This window comes from Eptesicus fuscus, chromosome 21, assembly GCF_027574615.1.
Source record: "Eptesicus fuscus isolate TK198812 chromosome 21, DD_ASM_mEF_20220401, whole genome shotgun sequence".
NCBI classification, from domain to species: domain Eukaryota; kingdom Metazoa; phylum Chordata; class Mammalia; order Chiroptera; family Vespertilionidae; genus Eptesicus; species Eptesicus fuscus.
Genome location: NC_072493.1, coordinates 47,434,710 through 47,444,850, shown reverse-complemented (window position 1 = coordinate 47,444,850; position 10,141 = coordinate 47,434,710). Strand labels below are relative to the sequence as shown.

The following is a 10,141-nucleotide window of genomic DNA, read 5'->3' as shown; positions in this document are numbered from 1 at the left end:
CCGCCCCGCTGGTCGCCAGAGGCGGAAGCAACCGCTCGGGGCCATGGAGGAGAGCCGGGCGAGGGAGCCCGAGGGCTGGGGCCCCTCGGGGAGGTGGCCGGCCCCCCGGGAGGCCAGGGCAGGTGGGGGCCCGCTCGAACCGGCGGGTGGGAGTGGGTCCCTGCTGAGGCCGGGGCGCCCGGGTCCGGGGGGCAGGAGTGGGAGGGGCTTCCTTCCTCTCCTAGGTTTCTGGGGGGAAGGGAACCAGGGCCCTGCGGAGAGTCCGGGGTAGCGGCTGGGACTCACGTCTGCAGAGTGGGAGGGGCCAGGGTCCTAAATACTCAATAAACGGGAAAAGGGGTTTGAAGAGGGAACTCCTGGGTCCCGGGGTGGGAGGGGCCTGAAGGGTGCGCACTGGGTCCGAGGGAGGAGGGGCTGGGGGCCGGGGCTCCTGGGTCTGAGGGAGGAGGGGCTGGGGGCCTGGACTCCTGGGTCTGAGGGAGGAGGGCTGGGGGCCTGGGCTCCTGGGTCTGAGGGAGGAGGGGCTGGGGGCCTGGAGTATGGGCAGGGGGAGGAGGGCTGGGGGCCTGGACCCCTGGGTCTGTGGGAGGTGGGGCTGGGGGCCTGGACTCCTGGGTCTGAGGGAGGAGGGGCTGGGGGCCTGGACCCCTGGGTGTGAGGGAGGAGGGCGGGGGGCCTGGGCTCCTGGGTCTGAGGGAGGAGGGGCTGGGGGCCTGGGCTCCTGGGTCTGAGGGAGGAGGGGCTGGGGGCCTGGGCTCCTGGGTCTGAGGGAGGAGGGGCTGGGGGCCTGGAGTATGGGCAGGGGGAGGAGGGCTGGGGGCCTGGACCCCTGGGTCTGAGGGAGGAGGGGCTGGGGGCCTGGAGTATGGGCAGGGGGAGGAGGGCTGGGGGCCTGGACTCCTGGATCTGAGGGAGGAGGGGCTGGGGGCCAGGACTCCTGGATCTGAGGGAGGAGGGGCTGGGGGCCTGGGCTCCTGGGTCTGAGGGAGGAGGGGCTGGGGGCCTGGACTCCTGGGTCTGAGGGAGGAGGGGCTGGGGGCCTGGACTCCTGGGTCTGAGGGAGGAGGGCTGGGGGCCTGGACTCCTGGGTCTGAAGGAGGAGGGGCCGGGGCCTGGAGTATGGGCAGGGGGAGGGGGGTTGGGCGCCTGGGCTCCTTGGTCTGAGGGAGGAGGGGCTGGAGGCCTGGAGTTTGAGGCTGGGGGAGGGGTCCCCGGCCTGGACCCCTGGGTTCTCCCAGCCCCTGCCCTCTTGCCCAGGCCCGACGCTGTCCTCGGTGCTGAACGAACTGCCCAGCGCTGCTACCCTTCGGTACCGAGGCCCTGGGGTGCTGCCCTGGGGGGCGCTGGAGGAGGATGAGGATGGAGAGAGGAACGTCCAGGCCTTCGCAGAAGCCGCCCAGAAGGAGCTGCAGGACCCTGCCCCTTCCCGGCAGCTGCCCTGGCCCATGCAGGCCCGACGGGCACACAGGTGAGGCCCGGCCTCCATCTCCCCTGCCTCTCAGAGCTGCTCTCTGGGTCCCTCTTCCCCGCGTGTCTCTGCTTCTCTGGCCGCCAGGCTCCCCGTCTCTGTGGCTCCGCACTCACTTCCTTCCTCCCGGCTCCCGGTCTCACTGGTCTCTCTCCCTCCGGGCCGCTCTCCGCGTCACGTTCTCTGTGTCTGAAATCCAGGAGGAGGGTTTCCTCTGCGTCAGTCCTCCTCTTCCAATCCTGTCTCCCTCCCTCCTCGAGGCCCGGCGACAAGTGAAGAAGCCGCCTCTGTCCTCAAGTCCACATAGAAACACGTGTGTGTGTGTGTGGGGGGTCCACCACGAATGGGGCCAGGTGGCTGCTCAGGTGGCTCATGAAGCCGACCCTTGTTTCTTTCTATAATTCTTTTTATATATTTTTTATTGATTTCAGAGAGGAAGGGCGAGGGAGAGAGAGAGATAGAAACATCAGTGATGAGAGAGAATCGTTGATCGGCTGCCTCCTGCACGCCCCCTACTGGGAATTGAACCCACAACCTGAGCATGTGCCCCTGACCAGAATCGAACCCGGGACCCTTAGTCCGAAGGCTCTATCCACTGAGCCAAACCGGCTGGGGCTCTTTCTATAATTCTGACACCAATTCCAAGGTGTGCGTGGGGCGGGGGGGGTTTCCCCATAGCACCAGGCAGCTCCCCAGCACCCCCTGAGTGCCCTACAGTTCAACTCACTCCTGACACCAGCCACCTGGAGGCAGCGTCAGAGCTCACAGGTCAGAAACTCAGTCCCCCAAACTGCCGCCACCTCGGACGCCTGTCCCGAGTGCAGGCGGTCTCCTGAGCTTCTGGTGGACGGGCTGCAGGTGGGGGATTCCCTGGCCCCCGCCCTGGGTTTCATTTGCTAGAGCGGCTCACAGATCTCGGGTAAACATTACTCACTGGGCCACTGGCCATTGTACTAGGCTGTCGCTCAGGAGCAGCCAGAGGGCGAGAGGCGAGGGCCAGGTGCGGGGACGGGGGCGGAGCGACCATGGCCTCTCAGATCACCGCCCTCCCCAGTCCCCGCGGGCTCACCAGCCGGGAGCCTTTGGGTTTTTTGGTTGTTGTTCATCCTCACCTGAGGATTTTTCCATTGGTTTTTCAGAGAGCTGAAGGGAGGGGAAGAGACAACGAGAGAAACATCGATGTGAGAGAGACACATGGATTGGTTGCCTCCCACACGCGCCCCAAGCAGGGTGGGGATTGAGCCTGCAACCCAGGTGCCTGTCCTTGACCGGAAGGGAAGCCGGGACCCTTCAGTCCGAGGGCCAGCAACCAGGACAAAGACTAAATGCGTATTTCTCATTAGCGATCACAACACCGCACCTTTCTTTTCTCTGTTCCTTTTTTTAAATATTTTTCTTATTGATTTCAGAGAGAGAGAGGGAGAGGAGATAGAAACATCAATGATGAGAGAGAATCACGGATCGGCTGCCTCCTGCACGTCTGTCCCACACTGGGGATCCAGCCCACAGCCCCGGCATGAGCCCTGACCCGGAATCGAACCGTGACCTCCTAGTTCATAGGTTGATGCTCAACCACTGACCCATGCCGGCTGTGCTCTCTGTTTCTGTTTTAAAGTTGATTTTTAGAGAGAGAGAAGGGAGAGGGAGAGAGAGAGAGAGAGAGAGAGAGAAACGTCGATGTGAGATGGAGAGATTGATCGCCTGCCTCCTGCACACCCCCTATTGGGGATCCAGCCCAAAACCCGGGCATGCACCCTGACCAGGAAGGCAGTCTTTTGGTCTTTTGGTGCACGGGACGCCGCCCAACCAACTCAGCCACACGGGCCAGGGCATTCTCTGTTCCTTTTATTTATTAATTTAGCATGTTTACTTTATATTTGCCTGCAGGAAGCATGATGGACAGACTCAGAGTTTTCCTATAGTGAGAGCCCCGGTGACCCCCGCCCATGGGGAGAGGCATTGCAGCCCCTGAAGCACCCCGGGTGCCCCTTCCCTGCGCCCCGCCCTCCAGTTGAACGCCTTTCCCACGCACACGTGACCTCTCCAGGTGCTTCTGCAGAGCTGGCCGCGGGGTCTGCTCCCCTGAAGGGCAGGGTCCCCCGCTCGCTCTGGGACTGTGTAGACAGAGCCCTGCCCACCTGGCTGGACGGCGGCCCCCCGGGCCCCCCGGGCCCCGGCCCTGCCTCGCCCTGCGGCTCCTACAACCCCGTCACGTGTTTCCTTTTATTGCTGTAGGGTCCGTGCTAGGAGCCACCGCAGTGCGCTGTGGGGGCGTCTCCACATCTGGTGGTTTCCATCCGGGGAGCCAGGCCCGTTCCTCCCCTGTCTCTGACTCTGTTTCCTTCCAGGCAGCGCCACGCCAGGGACCAAATGGCTCGGGGCTCCGGGTCCAGGGTGGCCAGCTGGGCCCTGCTGCTGCGGAGGTCCAAGGAGAAGATGCGAGAAGGCTGGCACACCCTGGAGCCCTGGGGGTGGACGCTGAAGAGGATCGGGGGTGCGGGGAGCTGGGGCTGGGGTCCTGGGTCCGAGGGAGGAGGGGCTGGACTCCTGGGTCTGAGGGAGGAGGGCTGGGGGCCTGGGCTCCTGGGTCTGAGGGAGGAGGGGAAGGGATCCCCACTCAGCGAGGCCCCGGGCCTGCCTGGCGCCCCCTGCAGGCCAGTTCGGCGCGGGCACCGAGTCCTACTTCTTGCTGCTGCGCTTCCTGCTGTTTCTCAACGTGCTGGCCTCGGTGCTGAAGGTCTGCATGACGCTGCTGCCCACCTGGCTGGACGGCGGCCCCCCAGGCCCCCCGGGCCCCGGCTCTGCCTCGCCCTGCGGCTCCTACAACCCCGGGGCCCAGGGCCTGGTTTCCTTCCCCGCCCAGCTCTTCAACCTGCTCTCGGGGGAGGTGAGTGCGGCCCCCCTGGAGGCCCCGCTCCGGACGCCGCCCCCCCCCGCCCCGGTGACCCGGCTGCCCCCCCCCCGCCCCCCAGGGCTTCCTGGAGTGGTCCCCGCTCTTCTACGGCTTCTACCCGCCCCGCCGGCGCCTGGCCACCGCCTACCTGTGCTCCACCTTCGCCATCGGCCTCCTGTCCCTGCTGCTGATCCTGCGCCGGTGAGTGGCACCCCACCCAGACCCCGGGCCCCTGGGGGGGGGGGGCGGTTGTGGTAGAGCCCCCGCCCCAGGAATCCCGAGTCTCGCTCTGGGATCCCTTTCTCTCCGTTTGAGTTGAAATCTGTTTAAAATGCTTCGTACAAGCGTCCTCCCTCCGCCCCCCTCCCTGTGGGGAAGGTGCTTTTAACAAGGAAGCAAATGGACTGCAGCTTTTCTGGAAGGGAGGAGTGCTGAATAGAAAACCAACTGTGGTCGTTTGTTTCATTCATTCATTCATTCATTCATTCCTGCTTACTGAGTAGCTGCTGTGTGCCAGACCGCAGAACAAACCAATTACCCCAACTGGTTTGGCTCAGTGGATAGAGCGTCAGTCCGGGGACTGAAGGGTTCCGGGTTCGATTCAGGTCAAGGGCACATACCTCGGTTGCAGGCTACATCGATGCAACCAATCAATGTGTCTCTCTCACATCGATGTTTCTCTCTCTCTCCCTCTCCGTTCCACACTCTCTAGAAATCATTGGGAAAATATCCTTGGGGGAGGATTAACAATAATTAAATAATAAAGTTACTCTTTAAAAAAAAACAAGCAAAAAGCAGTAATACATAGAAAACAAATGGGATGGTATGAAAGAGGAGCGATCAGCTCGTTGTTGTTTTCTTTTATTAAAAAAAAGTAAAAACCAGGTAGGAAACATTTTCATCTTTTTAAAAATATTTTTTATTGATCTCAGAGAGGGAGAGGGATAGATAGAAGCATCAATAATGAGAATCATTGATCGGCTGCCACCTGCACGCCCCACAGTGGAGATCGAGCCTGCAACCCCGGCATGTGCCCTTGACCTGAATCAAACCCGGGACCCTTCAGTTCACAGGACGACGCTCTGTCCACTGGGCCACACTGGCTAGGGCCATTTTCATCTTTTTAAAAAATGTATTTTTTATTGACTTCAGAGATGAGGGGAGGAGAGATAGAAACATCAATGATGAGAATCATTGATCAGTTGTCTCCTGCACGCCCCCCACTGGGGATCGAGCCCGAAACCCGGGCCTGTGCCCTTGACCAGAATCCAACCGTGACCTCCTGGTTCCTAGGTTGACGCTCCACCACCGGCCCACACCGGCCGGGCCTCATCGAGGCCTTTTATGTGAATCCCTGACCCTTTGGGGTCTCAGTCCCCGTCTACATCTCCGTCTCCCAGGCCTCGGGATCCCCGTTGGGTGTCTGAGCTCGGACTCTCTCCCTGGGTCCGTGGCTTCCACTCCTCCTCCACCAGGCGGCAGCTCGCCCAGAGCCGCGGCTTAGGGGGTGCTTCCCCCGCGCCCCGCCCCAGCTCTGACCCCGCCTCCCCGGCCCCCCCCCCCCCCAGCTCGGTGTCGGGGCTGAAGCAGACGCTGCTGGCCGAGTCCGGGGTCCTGACCAGCTACAGCCACCGCGTGTTCTCCGCCTGGGACTTCGGCCTCCGCGGGGACGTCCACGTGCAGCTGCGCAGGCGCCGCATCCGATACGAGCTGCAGGTGCGCCGGGGGCGGGGCCCACAGCCGGGTGGGGGCGGGGCCTACGGCCGGGTGGGGCGGGGCGGGTGGGGCGGGGCGGGCGGGGCCCAGGACTCCAGAGGGCACTTCCGGGGAGATGCTGCGTGGAGCTCTCTCCTAGGGGGCGGGCCTTGGGAATGAATGGGCTCTGAGGCCGGAGGTGCGGCCTGAGGTCAAAGGATGAGGGAAACGCTCTCTGAAGGAGAGAGACGGGCCTAAAGCTGCCGGGTTCAGAGCTGAGACGGGTGTGGCCGGGAACGGCTGGATGGAGTGGCGCTGGGACTCGTACCTGGACGTGGCCTCGGAGGGGTGGGGCCTGGAAGGGCGGGGCCAGGAGATCTAAATTGTCACCTGGAGCCAGGCAGGTGTGGCTCAGGGGTTGAGCGGTGACCTTTGAACCAGAAGGTCAAGGTTCGATTCCCAGTCGGGGCACATGTCTGGGTTGTGGGCTCGATACCCAGTGCGGGGCGTGCAGGAGGCAGCTGATCAATGATTTTCTCTCATCATTGATGTTTCTCTCTCTCTCTCTCCTGTCCTCTCTGAAATCAGTAAAAATACATTAAAAAATAAATAAATTGCCTCCTGGAGAGACTGCGACCAAGATGACAGAAGTCCTGCCCTAGCCGGTTTGGCTCAGTGGATAGAGCATCGGCCTGCGGACTGAAGGGTCCCGGGTTCGATTCCGGTCAAGGGCACGTATCTTGGTTGCGGGCACATCCCCAGTGGGGGGTGTGCAGGAGGCAGCTGATCGATGTTTCTCTCTCATCGAGGTTTCTTGCTCTCTATCCCTCTCCCTTCCTCTGTAAAAAAATCAATAAATACATTACAAAAATAAAAAAGATGACAGAGGTCCTTGGCAGGGTGTTGCTGCCGCCCTTGTCGCGGAGCCGGGGCTGTGGGCTCGGCCGGGCCTGGGGGACGGCACCCAGGGGACTGTCTGCTGCCCCAGGTGGAGCTGGAGGAGGCACAGGTGCGGCGCCGGGCTGCGGGGCGGACGCTGGGCCAGCAGGCCTGGGTGTGGTCGGTGCGGCTGCTGCTCAACCTGCTGGTGGTGGCGCTCCTGGGGGCGGCCTTCTACGGCGTCTACTGGGCCACGGGGTCCACCGACGAGCTGCAGGTGTGCGGGGCCGGGGAGGAGGAGGGGGGTCCTCGAACCTACATTTCCAAGGAGGAGGGGACTCGGGCCTACGATGCCTGGGATCTTAGAGAGAGGAGCTCAGACTTCGGGGTGCGGCAGGAAGAGGCTGGGGAACCCCCTCCAGCGCGGCTCCTCCAGGACCCCAGCCTCTCCTCGTGGCCCCCTGCCCCTCCCAGAAGTTGGACCTTGTCAGCCGGACGCCGCTGCTCCAGCTCGGGGTGAATTACCTCCCGTCCATCTTCATCTCCGGGGTCAACTTGGTGCTGCCGCCCGTGTTCAAGCTCATTACCTCGCTCGAGGGCTACACCAGGAGCCGCCAGATTGTCTTAATCCTGCTCAGGTGCCACCTGCGGGGGGCGGGGGGGCAAGTCCCGACGCCGTGGATGGGACCCAGTGAGTGCGATCCGGGTTCCACCCCGGCTCCTTGTCACCGAGCCTCCGTTTCTTCATCTGTGAAATGGGGAGACGGGTGAGCCCGTTCCGGGCAGGAGGGGCCCGGCACTCGGCCCGGGCTGATGCCCTTCCTCTCCCTGCCAGGACCGTGTTCCTGCGCCTGGCTTCCCTGCTGGTCCTGATGGTCTCTCTCTGGGGTCAGATCACGTGTGGGGGCAATGCGGAGGATGAGGACTGCAAAGCCTGCGGCTACGATTACAAAGAACTTCCGGTGAGGAGGCCGAGGGGCTGGGACTCCTGGGTCCTCGGTCCGGGCTCCAGGTTTGGGAGGAAGAGGCGCTGGGGTGCTAGAACACCGTCCAGCCTGAGGACTGGGGTACGGGTGCCCCCCAAAACTGAAGACCCGGGAGAAAGTATCTCATACGCTTGTTAATTGGGGAGTCGGATGCTTGGGCCCCTGGGTGCCTGGGTCCTGAGACCATCCTCACCCCTTTCTTCCTTCCTTAGTGCTGGGAGACCCGGATGGGGCAGGAGATGTACAAACTCCTGCTTTTTGATCTGCTGACTGGCCTGGCCGTCATGCTCCTCATCCAGTTCCCTCGGAAGTGAGAGCCCCGCCCTCGCCCGCCCCCGCCCCTTTTAGAACAGGCCCCGCCCCACCCCGGGTTCTCCCGCTTCGCCACGCCCCTTTCTAGTCCCGCCTCTTTGCTCTAACTCCGAAGACCCCGCCCCTCCCACGTGTTAGTTACTCCCTTTGGCCCCGCCTCCTGGACACACCCGTCCAGGACCTTGACAGCCCCGCCCCTTCAGATAGGCTCACTTCTGATTGGTGAGCGTAACGGTGGAGGCGGGGCAACCCCTGGCTGGCACGCCTCTGACTCCGCCCCGCCCCGCAGGCTGCTCTGTGGTCTCTGTCCCGGGGCGCTGGGTCGTTTGGGGACCCAGGAATTCCAGGTGCCCGACGAGGTGCTGGGGCTCATCTACGCGCAGACAGTGGTCTGGGTGGGGAGTTTTTTCTGCCCTCTCCTGCCCCTGCTCAACACAGCCAAGTTCCTGCTGCTCTTCTATCTGAAAAAGGTGGGACGTGGGGAGCGCCCGCCTGGAGTCGGAGATGTTGGGGGCGGAAGGGACGGAGGGGTGTGATCGGGTCCTAAGGGAGGAGGATGCTAAGGTCCCAGACTACTGGATCCTGAGAGAGGAGGGGTCTGTCTGCTGGTCTGATTCCTGGAGGTGGGAGGAGGAGGGGTCTAGGGCACCCCAACTTTTAGGTCTGAGAGAAGAGAGGACCGTCTCCTGGGTCCTGAGTGAGGAGGGCCAGGCACCAGGACTCCTGGGGGGGGGGGGGGAAAGACAGACTAGAGTTCAGACGCCTGTGCCTCAGACTCCCTTCTTCCCTTGTCAGCTCACCCTCTTCTCCACCTGCTCCCCGGCCTCCCGCACCTTCCGGGCCTCCACGGCGAACTTCTTTTTCCCCATGGTCCTCCTCCTGGGGCTGGCCGTCTCCGCCATTCCTGTGCTTTACAGCATCTTCCTGTAAGTGGGAGAGGCGCCCGCCTCTCTGACCCCTCGGCCCTCGCCCAGGATCCTGACTCTCGGCCGTCCTTGAACTCTTCCCGTCTCTGACTTCAGGATCCCGCCTTCTAAGCTGTGTGGTCCATTCCGGGGGCAGCTGTCCATCTGGGCCCAGATCCCTGAGTCTATTTCCAGGCTCCCTCAGATCACCCAGGACTTTCTCTTCTTCCTGGGGACCCAAGCTTTTGCTGTGCCCCTTCTGCTGATCTCCAGGTGAGGGGCCCAGACGCTTGGCTTTCAGTTTGAATGTGTGTGATCTGGGCGCCCCGCTGCCGGCGTCCAAGGGAAGAGGGAGCCGGGGGCCCAAACCCCTGAATGAGGGAGAAGGGAGGGGAGGGAGCCACAAACTCCCAGGTCTGAAGGAAGGGCGGGGGACCCAGACACTGAAGCTCTTCTACGAGCCTTTAGGGGGTGGCTTTTATTCCTGCCCCTCTAGCATCCTGATGGCGTATACCCTGGCCCTGGCTAACTCGTATGGATGCCTCATCTCGGAGCTCAAACGGCAGATAGAGAAGGTGAGGGGTCCCGGGGGACGTACAAGAGGGCATGGGGGAGAGGATCCGTCTCACCTCTACCTCTCTCTCCCCTTTATCTCAGGAGGCGCAGAATAAAGTCTTCCTGGCACAGCGCGCCGTGGCGCTGAGCTCGGACAACGGGGCCCTTTGACCTCCCCAGCCTGGCTCAGGGTGGCGTCCCCCTTTCAGACCCAGATCTGCCCCAAACCTTTGAAAGCCTCGGCCACGCCATCTGTAAACTGAGAGACTGGAGAAGACTGTTCTTCCTTCCAGCCTGGGATTCTGAGATTTCCGGGGCCCTGCACCCCCTGACTGTCCAGGGAACCTCATTCTTGAATCAATAAACACAGCGGAGTCAGCTGAGCGCTTTGAAACTGGCGAGCGGAAGCAGGGGGCAAGGCTTCCGCAGCACCAGCCAATCACCTGTG

General features: G+C 62.6%; 1 protein-coding gene across 1 annotated transcript; it reads left to right on the top strand.

The window, feature by feature from the left end:
- Positions 1 to 42: 42 nt before the first annotated feature.
- Positions 43 to 9,883, top strand: TMC4 (transmembrane channel like 4). The gene is made up of 15 exons (XM_054710579.1): positions 43 to 122; positions 1,258 to 1,468; positions 3,817 to 3,962; positions 4,123 to 4,355; positions 4,441 to 4,562; positions 5,930 to 6,077; positions 7,045 to 7,212; positions 7,410 to 7,573; positions 7,771 to 7,897; positions 8,134 to 8,231; positions 8,523 to 8,703; positions 9,029 to 9,159; positions 9,256 to 9,411; positions 9,635 to 9,713; positions 9,796 to 9,883. Exons 1-15 carry the CDS (start codon positions 44 to 46, stop codon positions 9,862 to 9,864), a joined length of 2,112 nt encoding a protein of 703 aa, XP_054566554.1. The 5' UTR covers position 43; the 3' UTR covers positions 9,865 to 9,883.
- The last annotated feature ends 258 nt before the right edge of the window (positions 9,884 to 10,141 follow it).